The sequence below is a fragment of the Ascaphus truei genome, chromosome 11 (genome assembly GCF_040206685.1).
Source record: "Ascaphus truei isolate aAscTru1 chromosome 11, aAscTru1.hap1, whole genome shotgun sequence".
Classification (NCBI taxonomy): Eukaryota; Metazoa; Chordata; class Amphibia; order Anura; family Ascaphidae; genus Ascaphus; species Ascaphus truei.
Genome location: NC_134493.1, coordinates 53,814,109 through 53,834,638, shown reverse-complemented (window position 1 = coordinate 53,834,638; position 20,530 = coordinate 53,814,109). Strand labels below are relative to the sequence as shown.

General features: G+C 51.5%; 1 protein-coding gene across 1 annotated transcript in view; it reads right to left on the bottom strand.

Moving 5' to 3' along the window:
• Positions 1-826: 826 nt before the first annotated feature.
• The window catches only part of SLX4 (SLX4 structure-specific endonuclease subunit), a gene marked incomplete at its 5' end in the record, with an annotated part of 40,660 nt that continues 20,956 nt past the window's right edge, over positions 827-20,530 (bottom strand). The window contains 4 exons of the mRNA XM_075566362.1: positions 827-2,221; positions 4,300-4,641; positions 7,843-7,945; positions 15,901-18,407. Of these exons, the coding sequence (XP_075422477.1) occupies positions 1,894-2,221; positions 4,300-4,641; positions 7,843-7,945; positions 15,901-18,407 (3,280 nt within the window). The remainder of the gene's footprint in view (positions 2,222-4,299; positions 4,642-7,842; positions 7,946-15,900; positions 18,408-20,530) is intronic.

Below are 20,530 nucleotides of genomic sequence, written 5' to 3'. Positions count from 1 at the left end.
GTGTACATGTGCCCGTGTCCGTCACCACATGTACCCGTGTCCTTCTGCACATGTGCCCGTGTCCTTCTGCACATGTGCCCGTGTCCTTCTGCACATGTGCCCGTGTCCTTCTGCACGTGCCCTTCTGCACGTGCCCATGTCCTTCTGCATACGTGCCCGTGTCCTTCTGCATACGTGCCTGTGTCCTTCTGGACTCGTACTGATCTGCATAAAGCTTGTGGTGTAATTATCTGCTAACGTCTGTCTTCAGTCTTCACTGCACGAGGCGTCCACGTGCAGAGCAACACAACACACAGAGAAATGCGAAAACACGCTGAGAAATGCGTCCACGTGCAGAGCAACGCAACACACAGAGAAACGCGAAAACACGCAGAGAAACGCGTCAATGTGCAGAGCAACACAACACACCGAGAAATGCGAAAACACGATGAGAAACGCGTCAACGTGCAGAGCAACACAACACAGTGAAACGTGTCAATATGCAGAGCAACACAACACACAGAGAAATCCGTCAACGTGCAGAGCAACACAACACACAGAAACGCGAAAACACGCAGAAACGCGTCAACGTGCAGAGCAATAAAACAGAGAAACGCGTCAACGTGCAGAGCAACACAGAGAAACGCGACTATTTGCAGAGCAACACAACATGCAGAGAAACGCGACAACACACAGAGAAACGCATCAACGTGCACAGCAACACAACAGAGAGCGATGTAATAACCTGCAGAGCGATGTAATAACACGCAGAGCGATACGTTGCTGGCAGGGAAGGGTTTAATGTTCCCTCTGCCATTTCTAGCTGCTGACCCCTAATGCACCAGATGCTCTTTATCCCCTGCACTAATTCACTGATACAGAGACACACACACACACATACACATATACACACACACTAACACACGCACAGACAAAATGACAGACACTGATACATACACAGGCACACAGACACACACAGACACAACCACAGAGACACATACAGTACGCATACATACACACACTGAAACACAATATACAGTATATAGGATATACACCAATATGCACACGTGCACTGGCTAACACATTTCTTTCAGAGACAAACTGATGTGAAACTAATATTAAAGCGGGCCTACTAAAATGTCTTCAACTAAACCGGTTTAATAGCGCGGCTCTGATCACTGGATCATAGGAATCCCTGCACGCTCGCTCAGGTGGGAACTATGTACGAGATGCACAAATACCGTCATAGCGTTGAACTGGACCTGTAACTGTTGAAGTGCACTCACCCCTCTTCTCAGCCCATTATAGACATCTCGCTTTTTTTTATTACATATAAAATGCAAACACAAAATAGAATTCATCATTTACAAGTCCTTCAAATGCTCTTTTCCGCCCCAAAAATCTCTAAGCTCATTCTCTCCATGTTAAAGCAATGTGGTTTCTGTCTCCCGCTCCCAATTCCCAGGCACTTCTATCTGCTGGGAGAGGGTTACCAGTGTATAGATACTCAGCATCATTATACAATGCATTGTACTCATTTTCTAATGCAGGGGTTCTCAACTCCAGTCCTCAAGACCCCAGAACAGGTCAGGGTTTAAGGATATCACAGCTTCAGCACAGGTGACTCAATCAGAGGCTCAGTCAAAGACATCAGGGACTGATTGAGCCACCTGTGCTGAAGCAGGGACTGATTGAGCCACCTTTTCTGAAGCAGGAACTGATTGAGCCACCTGTGCTGAAGCAGGAACTGATTGAGCCACCTGTGCTGAAGCCGGGATATCCTGAAAACGTAACCTGTTGCGGGGGCTTGAGAAATGCAGTTGAACCCCTCTGTCCGGGTTCATCCTGTCCGCTAACAATCAATGACTCTGTCCCCCACCACGTAGGGTGCGGTCGGACGCCCGTGCGGAGCGGTCACCGCCGCTTCCCCCCTTTCCTCCGGCCGCGGCTCTGCTTCTCCTTGCGCGCCCCGGCCGTGGTGAAGGTGATGCAGTGGGCGTCCAAGAAGTCCAGCAGCTTCCCCGCGGCCATCTTGATCCCGCTCTGCTTCAGCTCCGCCTGCAGGGCCACCAGCTCCAGCGGCTGGTACAGCAGGATGCGCCGGTGCAGTTCAGGGTGACCCTCGATGAACCGCCTCACCGCCTCCGCGGTGTCTGCCTCGCGGCCGGCTGCCTGCGACGCTGGCACCTGGTCCTCCTCGTCGTCGTCGGCGAACGCCGTCTCGAACTCGTTGGTGACGGAGCTGGCGGGGGATAAGGAGAGAGGCGGGTTACCGTCTCCGTCTCGGATACTACTCTGTAATATTATCCTCATGCCAAAAAAAACGCACCAGCCTCAGCACTCCCGAAACCCCAGGTAAAAGGACGTCCCCCTAATAAGGTCACCTCACAAGCACTTCTCCAATCTGTAGCATAACAAGGTTTTCCTTACACGCAGCTAAAAAAAACCTTCTTTATAATGAAGACCTTAGCTGGTCTGCGAGGTCATTTTATTAGATTGTAAGCTCTGTCGCCCAGATTCACCCTTTCCTCTCAATCCACTGATAAAACTCTAGTGCACGCCCTTATCCTCTCCCGTCTGGGTTATTGTAACATACTGCTAACAGGCCTCACTGCCTCACAACTTTCTCCCTGCAATCTATCCAACATTCTGCTGCTAGAATCATTTCACTTTCCCCCGGTAGCGGGAGGGAGATCTGTGGCGTGCGTCCCGGTCCGCGGGCCGTAGAGGGTGTGCGGTAGCGGGAGGGAGATCTGTGGCGTGCTGGTCGGTCCGCGGGCCGTACAGTGTGTGAGGTAGCGGGAGGCCGATCGGTGCCGATGGTGTTTGACTGTAGGCCGCGGCATGTAGAGGGTGTGCGGTTGCGGAGGGAGATCTGTGGCGTGGAGCAGGGGGGGGGCGAGGGTGGTGTTTTGAAGAGGCAGTCTGCAGTGTTTGGTGTTGTGTGAATGTGTGTGTGTGCAGTGTTTGGTGTTATCGTGCGTTGTGTGTAGGTGTTGTGTGTAGCTGATTCTGTACCTGATTGGGCAGTCTGTGGTAGCAGACGGTGAGGGTTTTGATAGCTGTGAAGCGTGGCCCCAGAGCAGTGAAGGTTGAGGATTAGAGGATTAGGTGCTGCAAATGCAAAGCGTTCCCAAAGCTCAGTGAGGGGTGGGACAGTGTGGAAGTATTAGCTCAGTGAGGTGTGGGACAGTGTGGCATTGGTGTTGGACGCAGGCCAATGAGAGGTGTGCGGGGGCGGGCATTGGACGCAGGCCAATGAGAGTCAGTGAGGGGTGGGACAGTGTGGCATTGGTGTTGGACGCAGGCCAATGAGAGGTGTGCGGGGGCGGGCATGGCCTGAGCCGGAGTGACAGGCCCAAGGTGCTATGTGATTGGCCCTTGGGACGTAGACATACAGTGCTTTCTGAAATATATAGTAGATAATGGGGGGGGGGGGGTTGTGCTTGTGTTCCCTCCCTTTACCTTTGGGACAGGGAGGGGGTGTCGCTGCTGAGTGTGCGGGAGCGGTACAATATATATATATATATATATATATATATAATGGGGGGGGGGGGGGTTGTGCTTGTGTTCCCTCCCTTTACCTTTGGGACAGGGAGGGGGTGTCGCTGCTGAGTGTGCGGGAGCGGTACAATATATATATATATATATATATATAATGGGGGGGGGGGGGTTGTGCTTGTGTTCCCTCCCTTTACCTTTGGGACAGGGAGGGGGTGTCGCTGCTGAGTGTGCGGGAGCGGTACAATATATATATATAATGGGGGGGGGGGGGGGTTGTGCTTGTGATCCCTCCCTTTACCTTTGGGACAGGGAGGGGGTGTTGCTGCTGAGTGTGCGGGAGCGGTACAATATATATATATAATGGGGGGGGGGGGGGGTTGTGCTTGTGTTCCCTCCCTTTACCTTTGGGACAGGGAGGAGGTGTCGCTGCTGAGTGTGCGGGAGCGGTACAATATATATATGTATATATAATGGGGGGGGGGGTTGTGCTTGTGTTCCCTCCCTTTACCTTTGGGACAGGGAGGGGGTGTCGCTGCTGAGTGTGCGGGAGCGGTACAATATATATATATATATAATGGGGGGAGGGGGTTGTGCTTGTGTTCCCTCCCTTTACCTTTGGGACAGGGAGGGGGTGTCGCTGCTGAGTGTGCGGGAGCGGTACAATATATATATATAATGGGGGGGGTTGTGCTTGTGTTCCCTCCCTTTACCTTTGGGACAGGGAGGAGGTGTCGCTGCTGAGTGTGCGGGAACGGTACAATATATATATATATATAAAATGGGGGGGGGGGTTGTGCTTGTGTTCCCTCCCTTTACCTTTGGGACAGGGAGGAGGTGTCGCTGCCACCTGCCGAGGATGATGTGGATTCTTGCGACGCGGTCACAGGCTGCTCGCTCCCCGCGTCTGTATCCCGTGTCGGGATCCCTGTGGCAGAGACGGGCGCTGGCTTCCTCCCTCCCTGCGCCTGGAATCTGGCAGGGGCCCTGTCGGCCGCGGGGGCCCTGTGTTTGCCGGCCACGGGGGGTCTCCGCGCCTGTGCTGTGCAGCGGGACGGGACCTCGTCTTCCGAGTCTGAGCTCAGGGTCTGGTGCGTGTAGCGGAAGATCTCCTTCAGCTTCAAGACCATCTGCTTCTTCGGGAGAGGCCGAACTCCGAACCTGGGCCGGGGTCAGCGTGAGAAGGGAGAGAGGTCAGCGTGAGGAGGGAGAGGGGTCAGTGTGAGGAGGGAGAGAGGTCAGCGTGAGGAGGGAGAGGCCGCACTCCAAACCTGGGCCGGGGTCAGCGTGAGGAGGGAGAGAGGTCAGCGTGAGGAGGGAGAGGGGTCAGTGTGAGGGAGAGAGGTCAGCATGAGGAGGGAGAGGCCGCACTCCGAACCTGGGCCGGGGTCAGCGTGAGGAGGGAGAGAGGTCAGCGTGAGGAGGGAGAGGGGTCAGCGTGAGGAGGGAGAGGGTCAGTGTGAGGAGGGAGAGGCCGCACTCCGAACCTGGGCCGGGGTCAGCGTGAGGAGGGAGAGAGGTCAGTGTAAGGAGGGAGAGGGGTCAGTGTCAGGAGGGAGTGGGGTCAGCGTGAGGAGGGAGAGGCCGCACTCCGAACCTGGGTCGGGGTCAGCGTGAGGAGGTAGAGAGGTCAGCGTGAGGAGGGAGAGGGGTCAGTGTGAGGAGGGAGAGGTCGCACTCCGAACCTGGGCCGGGGTCAGCGTGAGGAGGGAGAGAGGTCAGCGTGAGGAGGGAGGGAGGTCAGCGTGAGGAGGGAGGGAGGTCAGCGTGAGGAGGGAGAGGGGTCAGCGTGAGGAGGGAGAGGGGTCAGCGTGAGGAGGGAGAGGGGTCAGCGTGAGGAGGGAGAGGGGTCAGCGTGAGGAGGGAGAGGGGTCAGCGTGAGGAGGGAGAGGGGTCAGCGTGAGGAGGGAGAGGGGTCAGCGTGAGGAGGGAGAGGGGTCAGCGTGAGGAGGGAGAGGGGTCAGCGTGAGGAGGGAGAGGGGTCAGCGTGAGGAGGGAGAGGGGTCAGCGTGAGGAGGGAGAGGGGTCAGCGTGAGGAGGGAGAGGGGTCAGCGTGAGGAGGGAGAGGGGTCAGCGTGAGGAGGGAGAGGGGTCAGCGTGAGGAGGGAGAGGGGTCAGCGTGAGGAGGGAGAGGGGTCAGCGTGAGGAGGGAGAGGGGCAGTGTGAGGAGGGAGAGGGGTCAGCGTGAGGAGGGAGAGGGGTCAGCGTGAGGAGGGAGAGGGGTCAGCGTGAGGAGGGAGAGGGGTCAGCGTGAGGAGGGAGAGGGGTCAGCGTGAGGAGGGAGAGGGGTCAGCGTGAGGAGGGAGAGGGGTCAGCGTCAGGAGGGAGAGGGGTCAGCGTGAGGAGGGAGAGGGGTCAGCGTGAGGAGGGAGAGGGGTCAGCGTGAGGAGGGAGAGGGGTCAGCGTGAGGAGGGAGAGTGGTCAGCGTGAGGAGGGAGAGGGGTCAGCGTGAGGAGGGAGAGGGGTCAGCGTGAGGAGGGAGAGGGGTCAGCGTGAGGAGGGAGAGGGGTCAGCGTGAGGAGGGAGAGGGGTCAGCGTGAGGAGGGAGAGGGGTCAGCGTGAGGAGGGAGAGGGGTCAGCGTGAGGAGGGAGAGGGGTCAGTGTGAGGGAGGAGAAGACGATCTTGCTGGATATGCGGAGCAGAACCATAATGCTTGATAACAGTTGCACAAAATGTCTGCAGTGCTTTGGGGGAGCTAGAGCTCCCAGCATGCCCTGCTGCTAGTACAGAGATAGGGGAGCTAGAACTCCCAGCATGCCCTGCTGCTAGTACAGAGATAGGGGAGCTAGAACTCCCAGCATGCCCTGCTGCTGGTACAGAGATAGGGGAGCTAGAACTCCCAGCATGCCCTGCTGCTGGTACAGAGATAGGGGAGCTAGAACTCCCAGCATGCCCTGCTGCTAGTACAGAGATAGGGGAGCTAGAACTCCCAGCATGCCCTGCTGCTGGTACAGAGATAGGGGAGCTAGAACTCCCAGCATGCCCTGCTGCTGGTACAGAGATAGGGGAGCTAGAACTCCCAGCATGCCCTGCTGCTAGTACAGAGATAGGGCAGCTAGAACTCCCAGCATGCCCTGCTGCTAGTACAAAGATAGCGGAGCTAGAGCTCCCAGCATGCCCTTCTGCTAGTACAGGGATAGGGGAGCTAGAACTCCCAGCATGCCCTGCTGCTAGTACAGAGATAGGGGAGCTAGAGCTCCCAGCATGCCCTGCAGCTAGTACAGGGATAGGGGCGCTAGAGCTCCCAGCATGCCCTGCTGCTAGTACAGAGATAGGGGAGCTAGAGCTCCCAGCATGCCCTGCTGCTAGTACAGAGATAGGGCAGCTAGAACTCCCAGCATGCCCTGCTGCTAGTACAGGGATAGGGGAGCTAGAGCTCCCAGCATGCCCTGCTGCTAGTACGGGGATAGGGGAGCTAGAACTCCCAGCATGCCCTGCTGCTAGTACAGAGATCGGGGAGCTAGAGCTCCCAGCATGCCCTGCTGCTAGTACAGAGATAGGGGAGCTAGAGCTCCCAGCATGCACTTCTGCTAGTACAGAGCTAGGGAAGCTAGAACTCCCAGCATGCACTTCTGCTAGTACAGAGCTAGGGCAGCTAGAGCTCCCAGCATGCCCTGCTGCTAGTACAGAGATAGGGGAGCTAGAACTCCCAGCATGCCCTGCTGCTAGTACAGAGATAGGGGAGCTAGAACTCCCAGCATGCCCTACTGCAAGTACGGGGATAGGGGAGCTAGAACTCCCAGCATGCCCTGCTGCTAGTACAGAGATAGGGGAGCTAGAGCTCCCAGCATGCCCTGCTGCTAGTACAGAGATAGGGGAGCTAGAACTCCCAGCATGCCCTGCTGCTAGTACAGAGATAGGGGAGCTAGAACACCCAGCATGCCCTGCTGCTAGTACAGAGATAGGGGAGCTAGAGCTCCCAGCACGCCCTGCTGCTAGTACAGAGATAGGGCAGCTAGAGCTCCCAGCATGCCCTGCTGCTAGTACAAAGATAGCGGAGCTAGAGCTCCCAGCATGCCCTGCTGCTAGTACAGAGATAGGGGAGATAGAATTCCCAGCATGCCCTGCTGCTAGTACAGGGATAGGGGAGCTAGAGCTCCCAGCATGCCCTGCTGCTAGTACAGAGATAGGGGAGATAGAATTCCCAGCATGCCCTGCTGCTAGTACAGGGATAGGGGAGCTAGAGCTCCCAGCATGCCCTGCTGCTGGTACAGAGGTTGCCACCGAGCTAGAGTAGTGAAAACATACTGGTGTAACGGTAACGGGTCTGTGTCCCATTAAGTATCCAACTGAAAGACTAACTGTTAACCGCTTGGCCTCGTGCCAGTAAAAAACCCCAGTGGGGTTTCCTGCATACCCACCTGTTCAACTCTTTCTTGAGAACTGGGGTGTCCATGTCAGAATAAGAGGGTAACGGGGTGATGGGAACTACAGGAGGCCGCTCCCTCCTGCGCACGATAGTAACTGGGGAGAACACGTGGGGTTATCATGAGTCCTCTGTTATATACACACTATACACAGCGCTGAGCTGTGAGATATGGGGTTATATCCCTCTGTGTTATATACACACTATACATAGCGCTGAGCTGTGAGATATGGGGTTATCATGAGTCCTCTGTTATATACACACTATACATAGCTCTGAGCTGTGAGATATGGGGTTATATCCCTCCCTCTGTGTTATATACACACTATACATAGCACTGAGCTGTGAGATATGGGTTATATCCCTCTGTGTTATATACACACTATACACAGCGCTGAGCTGTGAGATATGGTTATATCCCTCTGTTATATACACACTATACATAGCACTGAGCTGTGAGATATGGGTTATATCCCTCTGTGTTATATACACAGTATACATAGCACTGAGCTGTGAGATATGGGGTTATATCCCTCTGTGTTATATACACACTATACATAGCGCTGAACTGTGAGATATGGGTTATATCCCTCTGTGTTATATACACACTATACATAGCGCTGAGCTGTGAGATATGGGGTTATATCCCTCTGTGTTATATACACACTATACATAGCGCTGAGCTGTGAGATATGGGGTTATATACCTCTGTGTTATATACACACTATACACAGTGCTGAGCTGTGAGATATGGGTTATATCCCTCTGTGTTATATACACACTATACATAGCGCTGAGCTGTGAGATATGGGTTATATCCCTCTGTGTTATATACACACTATACATAGCGCTGAGCTGTGAGATATGGGTTATATCCCTCTGTGTTATATACACACTATACATAGCGCTGAGCTGTGAGATATGGGGTTATATCCCTCTGTGTTATATACACACTATACATAGTGCTGAGCTGTGAGATATGGGTTATATCCCTCTGTGTTATATACACACTATACATAGCACTGAGCTGTGAGATATGGGTTATATCCCTCTGTGTTATATACACACTATACATAGCGCTGAGCTGTGAGATATGGGTTATATCCCTCTGTGTTATATACACACTATACATAGCACTGAGCTGTGAGATATGGGGTTATATCCCTCTGTGTTATATACACACTATACATAGCACTGAGCTGTGAGATATGGGTTATATCCCTCTGTGTTATATACACACTATACATAGCGCTGAGCTGTGAGATATGGGGTTATATCCCTCTGTGTTATATACACACTATACATAGCGCTGAGCTGTGAGATATGGGGTTATATCCCTCTGTGTTATATACACACTATACATAGCGCTGAGCTGTGAGATATGGGTTATATCCCTCTGTGTTATATACACACTATACATAGCGCTGAGCTGTGAGATATGGGGTTATATCCCTCTGTGTTATATACACACTATACATAGCGCTGAGCTGTGAGATATGGGTTATATCCCTCTGTGTTATATACACACTATACATAGCGCTGAGCTGTGAGATATGGGTTATATCCCTCTGTGTTATATACACACTATACATAGCGCTGAGCTGTGAGATATGGGGTTATATCCCTCTGTGTTATATACACACTATACATAGCGCTGAGCTGTGAGATATGGGTTATATCCCTCTGTGTTATATATACACTATACATAGCGCTGAGCTGTGAGATATGGGGTTATATCCCTCTGTTATATACACACTATACATAGCGCTGAGCTGTGAGATATGGGGTTATATCCCTCTGTGTTATATACACACTATACATAGTGCTGAGCTGTGAGATATGGGGTTATATCCCTCTGTGTTATATACACACTATACATAGCGCTGAGCTGTGAGATATGGGGTTATATCCCTCCCTCTGTGTTATATACACAATATACATAGCGCTGAGCTGTGAGATATGGGGTTATATCCCTCTGTGTTATATACACACTATACATAGCGCTGAGCTGTGAGATATGGGGTTATATCCCTCCCTCTGTGTTATATACACACTATACATAGCGCTGAGCTGTGAGATATGGGGTTATATCCCTCCCTCTGTGTTATATACACACTATACATAGTGCTGAGCTGTGAGATATGGGGTTATATCCCTCTGTGTTATATACACACTATACATAGCGCTGAGCTGTGAGATATGGGGTTATATCCCTCCCTCTGTGTTATATACACACTATACATAGCGCTGAGCTGTGAGATATGGGGTTATATCCCTCCCTCTGTGTTATATACACACTATACATAGCGCTGAGCTGTGAGATATGGGTTATATCCCTCCCTCTATGTTATATACACACTATACATAGCGCTGAGCTGTGAGATATGGGTTATATCCCTCCCTCTATGTTATATACACACTATACATAGCGCTGAGCTGTGAGATATGGGGTTATATCCCTCTGTTATATACATACTATACATAGCGCTGAGCTGTGAGATATGGGGTTATATCCCTCTGTGTTATATACACACTATACATAGCGCTTAGCTGTGAGATATGGGGTTATATCCCTCTGTGTTATATACACACTATACATAGCGCTGAGCTGTGAGATATGGGTTATATCCCTCTGTGTTATATACACACTATACATAGCGCCGAGCTGTGAGATATGGGGTTATATCCCTCCCTCTGTGTTATATACACACTATACATAGCACTGAGCTGTGAGATATGGGGTTATATCCCTCTGTATTATATACACACTATACATAGCGCTGAGCTGTGAGATATGGGGTTATATCCATCCCTCTGTGTTATATACACACTATACATAGCGCTGAGCTGTGAGATATGGGGTTATATCCCTCTGTGTTATATACACACTATACATAGCGCTGAGCTGTGAGATATGGGGTTATATCCCTCCCTCTGTGTTATATACACACTATACATAGCGCTGAGCTGTGAGATATGGGGTTATATCCCTCTGTGTTATATACACACTATACATAGCGCTGAGCTGTGAGATATGGGGTTATATCCCTCCCTCTGTGTTATATACACACTATACATAGCGCTGAGCTGTGAGATATAGGGTTATATCCCTCTGTGTTATATACACACTATACATAGCGCTGAGCTGTGAGATATAGGGTTATATCCCTCTGTATTATATACACACTATACATAGCGCTGAGCTGTGAGATATGGGGTTATATCCCTCTGGGTTATACACACACTATACATAGCGCTGAGCTGTGAGATATGGGTTATATCCCTCTGTGTTATATACACACTATACATAGCGCTGAGCTGTGAGATATGGGTTAATATCCCTCTGTGTTATATACACACTATACATAGCGCTGAGCTGTGAGATATGGGGTTATATCCCTCTGTGTTATATACACACTATACATAGCGCTGAGCTGTGAGATATGGGGTTATATCCCTCTGTGTTATATACACACTATACATAGCGCTGAGCTGTGAGATATGGGGTTATATCCCTCTGTGTTATATACACACTATACATAGCGCTGAGCTGTGAGATATGGGGTTATATCCCTCTGTGTTATATACATACTATACATAGCGCTGAGCTGTGAGATATGGGTTATATCCCTCTGTGTTATATACACACTATACATAGCGCTGAGCTGTGAGATATGGGGTTATATCCCTCTGTTATATACACACTATACATAGCGCTGAGCTGTGAGATATGGGTTATATCCCTCTGTGTTATATACACACTATACATAGCGCTGAGCTGTGAGATATGGGGTTATATCCCTCTGTGTTATATACACACTATACATAGCACTGAGCTGTGAGATATGGGGTTATATCCCTCTGTGTTATATACACACTATACATAGCGCTGAGCTGTGAGATATGGGGTTATATCCCTCTGTGTTATATACACACTATACATAGTGCTGAGCTGTGAGATATGGGGTTATATCCCTCTGTGTTATATACACACTATACATAGCGCTGAGCTGTGAGATATGGGTTATATCCCTCTGTGTTATATACACACTATACATAGCGCTGAGCTGTGAGATATGGGGTTATATCCCTCTGTGTTATATACACACTATACATAGCGCTGAGCTGTGAGATATGGGTTATATCCCTCCCTCTGTGTTATATACACACTATACATAGCGCCGAGCTGTGAGATATGGGTTATATCCCTCTGTGTTATATACACACTATACATAGCGCTGAGCTGTGAGATATGGGGTTGTATCCCTCTGTGTTATATACACACTATACATAGCGCTGAGCTGTGAGATATGGGGTTATATCGCTCTGTGTTATATACACACTATACATAGCGCTGAGCTGTGAGATATGGGTTATATCCCTGTGTTATATACACACTATACATAGCGCTGAGCTGTGAGATATGGGGTTATATCCCTCCCTCTGTGTTATATACACACTATACATAGCGCTGAGCTGTGAGATATAGGGTTATATCCCTCTGTGTTATATACACACTATACATAGCGCTGAGCTGTGAGATATAGGGTTATATCCCTCTGTATTATATACACACTATACATAGCGCTGAGCTGTGAGATATGGGGTTATATCCCTCTGGGTTATACACACACTATACATAGCGCTGAGCTGTGAGATATGGGTTATATCCCTCTGTGTTATATACACACTATACATAGCGCTGAGCTGTGAGATATGGGTTAATATCCCTCTGTGTTATATACACACTATACATAGCGCTGAGCTGTGAGATATGGGGTTATATCCCTCTGTGTTATATACACACTATACATAGCGCTGAGCTGTGAGATATGGGGTTATATCCCTCTGTGTTATATACACACTATACATAGCGCTGAGCTGTGAGATATGGGGTTATATCCCTCTGTGTTATATACACACTATACATAGCGCTGAGCTGTGAGATATGGGGTTATATCCCTCTGTGTTATATACATACTATACATAGCGCTGAGCTGTGAGATATGGGTTATATCCCTCTGTGTTATATACACACTATACATAGCGCTGAGCTGTGAGATATGGGGTTATATCCCTCTGTGTTATATACATACTATACATAGCGCTGAGCTGTGAGATATGGGGTTATATCCCTGTGTGTTATATACACACTATACATAGCGCTGAGCTGTGAGATATGGGTTATATCCCTCTGTGTTATATACACACTATACATAGCGCTGAGCTGTGAGATATGGGTTATATCCCTCTGTGTTATATACACACTATACATAGCGCTGAGCTGTGAGATATGGGGTTATATCCCTCTGTGTTATATACACACTATACATAGCGCTGAGCTGTGAGATATGGGGTTATATCCCTCTGTGTTATATACACACTATACATAGCGCTGAGCTGTGAGATATGGGGTTATATCCCTCTGTGTTATATACACACTATACATAGCGCTGAGCTGTGAGATATGGGTTATATCCCTCTGTGTTATATACACACTATACATAGCGCTGAGCTGTGAGATATGGGGTTATATCCCTCTGTGTTATATACACACTATACATAGCGCTGAGCTGTGAGATATGGGTTATATCCCTCCCTCTGTGTTATATACACACTATACATAGCGCCGAGCTGTGAGATATGGGTTATATCCCTCTGTGTTATATACACACTATACATAGCGCTGAGCTGTGAGATATGGGGTTGTATCCCTCTGTGTTATATACACACTATACATAGCGCTGAGCTGTGAGATATGGGGTTATATCGCTCTGTGTTATATACACACTATACATAGCGCTGAGCTGTGAGATATGGGTTATATCCCTGTGTTATATACACACTATACATAGCGCTGAGCTGTGAGATATGGGGTTATATCCCTCCCTCTGTGTTATATACACACTATACATAGCGCTGAGCTGTGAGATATAGGGTTATATCCCTCTGTGTTATATACACACTATACATAGCGCTGAGCTGTGAGATATAGGGTTATATCCCTCTGTATTATATACACACTATACATAGCGCTGAGCTGTGAGATATGGGGTTATATCCCTCTGGGTTATACACACACTATACATAGCGCTGAGCTGTGAGATATGGGTTATATCCCTCTGTGTTATATACACACTATACATAGCGCTGAGCTGTGAGATATGGGTTAATATCCCTCTGTGTTATATACACACTATACATAGCGCTGAGCTGTGAGATATGGGGTTATATCCCTCTGTGTTATATACACACTATACATAGCGCTGAGCTGTGAGATATGGGGTTATATCCCTCTGTGTTATATACACACTATACATAGCGCTGAGCTGTGAGATATGGGGTTATATCCCTCTGTGTTATATACACACTATACATAGCGCTGAGCTGTGAGATATGGGGTTATATCCCTCTGTGTTATATACATACTATACATAGCGCTGAGCTGTGAGATATGGGTTATATCCCTCTGTGTTATATACACACTATACATAGCGCTGAGCTGTGAGATATGGGGTTATATCCCTCTGTGTTATATACATACTATACATAGCGCTGAGCTGTGAGATATGGGGTTATATCCCTGTGTGTTATATACACACTATACATAGCGCTGAGCTGTGAGATATGGGTTATATCCCTCTGTGTTATATACACACTATACATAGCGCTGAGCTGTGAGATATGGGTTATATCCCTCTGTGTTATATACACACTATACATAGCGCTGAGCTGTGAGATATGGGGTTATATCCCTCTGTGTTATATACACACTATACATAGCACTGAGCTGTGAGATATGGGGTTATATCCCTCTGTGTTATATACACACTATACATAGCGCTGAGCTGTGAGATATGGGGTTATATCCCTCTGTGTTATATACACACTATACATAGTGCTGAGCTGTGAGATATGGGGTTATATCCCTCTGTGTTATATACACACTATACATAGCGCTGAGCTGTGAGATATGGGTTATATCCCTCTGTGTTATATACACACTATACATAGCGCTGAGCTGTGAGATATGGGGTTATATCCCTCTGTGTTATATACACACTATACATAGCGCTGAGCTGTGAGATATGGGTTATATCCCTCCCTCTGTGTTATATACACACTATACATAGCGCCGAGCTGTGAGATATGGGTTATATCCCTCTGTGTTATATACACACTATACATAGCGCTGAGCTGTGAGATATGGGGTTGTATCCCTCTGTGTTATATACACACTATACATAGCGCTGAGCTGTGAGATATGGGGTTATATCGCTCTGTGTTATATACACACTATACATAGCGCTGAGCTGTGAGATATGGGTTATATCCCTGTGTTATATACACACTATACATAGTGCTGAGCTGTGAGATATGGGGTTATATCCCTCTGTGTTATATACACACTATACATAGCGCTGAGCTGTGAGATATGGGGTTATATCGCTCTGTGTTATATACACACTATACATAGCACTGAGCTGTGAGATATGGGTTATATCCCTGTGTTATATACACACTATACATAGCGCTGAGCTGTGAGATATGGGGTTATATCCCTCTGTGTTATATACACACTATACATAGCACTGAGCTGTGACATATGGGTTATATCCCTCTGTGTTATATACACACTATACATAGCGCTGGGCTGTGAGATATGGGGTTATATCCCTCTGTGTTATATACACACTATACATAGCGCTGAGCTGTGAGATATGGGGTTATATCCATCCCTCTGTGTTATATACACACTATACATAGCGCTGAGCTGTGAGATATGGGTTATATCCCTCTGTTATATACACACTATACATAGCGCTGAGCTGTGAGATATGGGGTTATATCCCTCTGTGTTATATACACACTATACACAGCGCTGAGCTGTGAGATATGGGTTATATCCCTCTGTGTTATATACACACTATACATAGCGCTGAGCTGTGAGATATGGGGTTATATCGCTCTGTGTTATATACACACTGTACATAGCGCTGAGCTGTGGGTCCTATATACAGAGCATTAGACTGGGTGTATCAGGGTAACTCACCCGGGGTCTTGAGCTCCCCCTGTTTGGAAGGAGCCATGTTCAGCCTCTGAGACAGAGGAAGCACCGTGGGCAGTTCCTCCTCCTCCTCCCACTCGTCCCACAGCTGTGGGTTCAGGAAGCTCAGCCGGCTGCTCTGAGAGGCTGCGATGTGAGGAGATACCTCCTTGCTGGCTGGGTCCGGGCTCCCTGTCACTGGGGTGCTGCTCCCCTGGATTTCCGAGCCCTTACCGGCGCTGCCTTTCCTGGGGGAGGGGGTGTGAGCCACGGGGGAGCGATACGGGCCTGTCGGCGTTCCTTCCCCGTTGAACCACAACTCATCGTCCATGGGTATGGGGGGCTCGTAGTCCATCTGCAAACTGTGGCCGCTGGTATCCGGCTGCGCCGCTGCTGGGGTCCCCTCGTCATCGCTGTCAACAACCTCAAACACGCTGCTGTCAGCGGGGGACGCAGGCAGCGAGGAGGAACCCCGGGATATCTTACTGCCACCGCTACTGGGAACCTTCGAGAGCTGTGCAGGCCCGGGGGTGTCCAGGGACAACTGGGGGTGCAAGGGCTCATCAGGGGTCGGCAGGGGCGGTGACAAAGCAGAGTATACTTGTGTTGGGGACACAGCCTGGAAGGAGTAACTGGACGGGTTCGTTGGTTGGGGTAGGCCGGGAGCCTGTAGCACAGAGACGTGTGGAACCATACTAGGTGGCAAAGGAGTGGCTGGCACCAACCACGATGCCTCCATGCTGCTGTTGCTCATTTCCAGATGGGAATTGCCCCCGCTGCTTCCCCTCTCGATGTAGCTGGCGGGTGACGCTTTTATACCCCCGACGATGCCAGCCCTGTTCTCCTGCCCAGTCCCGGGACGGGCTGAGGTTTGGGCCCTGGGCTCCGTCTCTTCGTCGGAAGACAGGAGCAGGATGATCTCGGGTTCCTGCATCGCAGCGAGGCAGGATCGGGCATGGGGAGAAGACGAGGAGCGGCAGGAGGAACCTTGGATGGGCGGTGGATGGGGAGAATCCACCGAGTCATTTAGACAGATGAGAGAATTCTCCAGTGCTGCTTCCCCCTGTACTTCCATCATACAGGGCGAGAACTGAGGAGATGCCATGGGTTGTTGGGTATGAAGGGGGGAGTTGGGTGAGGAACCAAGCTTAGGGAGAGAGGGCACAGGGGTGTGGGAGGGAGGGCTTGTGAGTATGTCTGCCTGAGCTGGCAGTTGTCTAGGGGTTGCGTGAGACCCTGTGTTGGAGACCCCCGAAGGCTCCCAGTATTCCCCACATGTGTCTGAAAACATGCGCTCAAAGCTGTCGTCCATAGGCGGGGTGCTGTGCTGGGAAAACAGATCCTCCTCCCCGCTGGCAGATAGGGGCGCTGAGAAACGTGAGGGCAGGAGAGGCGTAGGGCATTTTTCTAGGGGCGTGAGGGAAGAGGACTGTGGAACGGGGGCAGAGGTATCAGCAAAGAGTACGCGGGCAGGGGAGGGTCGGAGGGAGGAGCAGGCCGGGGATGGTATAAGGGTACGACGGCCAGGGGACGGCACTAGGGTAGGGCGGCCAGGGGATGGCACAAGGGTAGGGCGTCCAGGGGATGGCACAATGGTAGGGCGGCCAGGGGGTGGCAGTAGGGTAGGGCGGCCAGGGGATGGCAGTATGGTAGGACGGTCAGGGGATGACACAAGAGTAGGGCGGCCAGGAGATGACACAAGGGTAGGACGGCCAGGGAATGGCACAAGGGTAGGGTGGCCAGGAGATGGCACAAGGGTAGTGCGGCCTGGGGACGGCACAAGTGTAGGCCGGCTAGGAGATGGCACTAGGGTAGGGCGGCCTGGGGACGGCACAAGGGTAGAGCGGCTAGGAGATGGCACTAGGGTAGTGCGGCAGGGGGATGGCACAAGTGTAGGACGGCCAGGGGATGGCACAAGGGTAGGACGGCCAGGGGATAGCACAAGGGTAGGACGGCCAGGGGATGCCACAGGGGTAAAGGCAGCGGCAGAAGAAGATTTGAGCGTGCCAAAGGCAGGGTGGACAGGAGAGGTCTCAAGAGTGGAGGTGATTGTTACAAAGCTCTGTGTGTGCCAGGCTGTGGGATCTTGTGTGCATGTGCCAGTAACTGGCAGTGCCCCATGCTCTGTGCTGACTCCTGCAGGATGTGTCCTTGCTCCAGCAGGGCTGTCCTCAGACTCCACCCCCTGGTTCCCGCTGTCGAGGTCACTGCTGGCTCCGCCCTTCGTGTCCTGCTCCTCCCCCTCCTCAGTCGCTTTGCGCTGAGTGGCCGCGAATTCGTAGATTTCTTCCAGCTCCCCCTCTCCCACTCGCTCGCCCTCCTCCCCTCCAGCCTCCGGCTCTGCTAGGGCCTCTATATCCTCATCCACCCACATGGACTTCAGCAGCTCTTGGAAGGTCTCTGCCCGCTCGCCCCCGTCGTCATCCTCCTTCTCGCCAGGGTCCTGGGACACGCAGCTGGGGGGCTCGCACACAAGGAGATTGCAGGCCTCTATGAGGCTTCCCACCCCGAACCTGCAGAAGAGAGCAACGGAGGGGGCTCGTTACATAACACACAGCCCTGTGTGTGCCGGAGACCAGAAACCCAAGGGCGGCACAGCACAATATAACAAGGACTCTCAGAGGGGAAGCCAGGGAAGAGATAATGTGCAGATCGTGGTGTTATTGGACTATAGAATATAGATCAGCGGTGCGACAACTGGGGGGTGCGGGCTGCGAGACAGTTACAGAGGCCCCGCGCTAAGAGTGCAAGGCCTCTGTAAAATTTACTTACCGGCTTCTTGTCCACGCGTTCCCATGGCAACACAGCGTCAAATGACGTCCGTTACCATAGAGACGTGACGTCAAATGACGCTGCGGGTCACGTGACATCACATGACCCCGCAGCATCATTAGAGGCGAGGGGGAGCGCGACAGAGGAGGCAGCAGGTAAGGGGGCGCGGGTCTGTCCCCCGACGGGTCTATTTGTGTTTGTTAGCTCCATCTCCTGCCAGCTCAATGGTGTTGGTGTTGTTTAATCGTCCTCACAGGGTGGGTGTTCTAGTCTCCGACTCTGACTATTCTTAAATGGTACCACACAGGCCCGGGTGAGTACATATTGTATATATTCCTATCACCCCTGTGCTTTTCAATCCCTGGTCTGACATTGACTCTGACCCTTGTCTGCGCCCCTCTGTCTCTCTTTCTACATGTTTCCTTTAGGATCGTGGGAAGATCACACACACACACAGTGACACACACACACACAGTGACACACACACACACACACACAGTGACACACAGTGACACACACAGACACAGTGACACACAGTGACACACACACACACACACACACACACACACACAGTGACACACACACACACACAGTGACACACACACACACACAGTGACACACACACACACACACACACACACACACACACACACACACACACACACACACACAGTGACACACACACACACACACACACACACACACACAGTGACACACACACACACAGTGACACACACACACACACACACACACACACACACACACACACACACACACACACACACACACACACACACACACACACACACACACACAGTGACACACAGTGACACACACACACACAGTGACACACAGTGACACACACACACACACACACACACAGTGTCACACACACAGTGTAACACACACACACACACACACACACAGTGTCACACACACACACACAAACAGTGTCACACACACACACAGTGATACACACACACAGTGACACACACAGTGACACACACACACACACGTCACCTCTCCTTCCGGCCGCCGCCATCTTAGGCGCCGCGTGGCAGCTGCAGCCTGCCTGCCCACTGCCTGTTCCCCCGCCGGGGAGGGAGGCGAGTGGAGCGCCGGGGGGGAGTTGAGTGGAGCGCCGGGGGGGAGGTGAGTGGAGTGCCGGGGGGGAGGTGAGTGGAGCGCCGGAAGGGAGGTGAGTGGAGCGCCGGGAGGGAGGTGAGTGGAGCGCCAGGGGGAGGTGAGTGGAGCGCCGGGGGGGAGGTGAGTGGAGCGCCGGGGGGGAGGTGAGTGGAGCGCCGGGGGGGAGGTGAGTGGAGCGCCGGGGGGAGGTGAGTGGAGCGCCGGGGGGGGAGGTGAGTGGAGCGCCGGGGGGGGAGGTGAGTGGAGCGCCGGGGGGGGAGGTGAGTGGAGCGCCGGGAGGGAGGTGAGTGGAGCGCCGGGCAGGGGGGGAGGTGAGTGGGAGCGCCGGGCAGGGGGGGAGGTGAGTGGGAGCGCCAGGCAGGGGGGGAGGTGAGTGGGAGCGCTGGGAGGGAGGTGAGTGGGAGCGCCAGGGAGGGGGGAGGCGAGTGGAGCGCCGGGCAGGGGGGGAGGTGAGTGGAGGGAGGTGAGTGGAGCGCCGGGGAGGGGGGGAGGTGAGTGGAGGGAGGTGAGTGGAGTGCCGGGGAGGGGGGCAGGTGAGTGGAGCGCCGGGGAGGGAGGTGAGTGTGATGGGGGGGTGGGGGGGAGAGGACAGAGAGAGAGGTGTGTGGGTGTGGCCGAGGGGGAAGAGAGTGGCAGTTGGGTGACGTCAGACCCACCAATCTGATTGGTCCTCAGCCTTTGGCCAATAAGATTCACCGGAGCTAGTACCAACCATTCG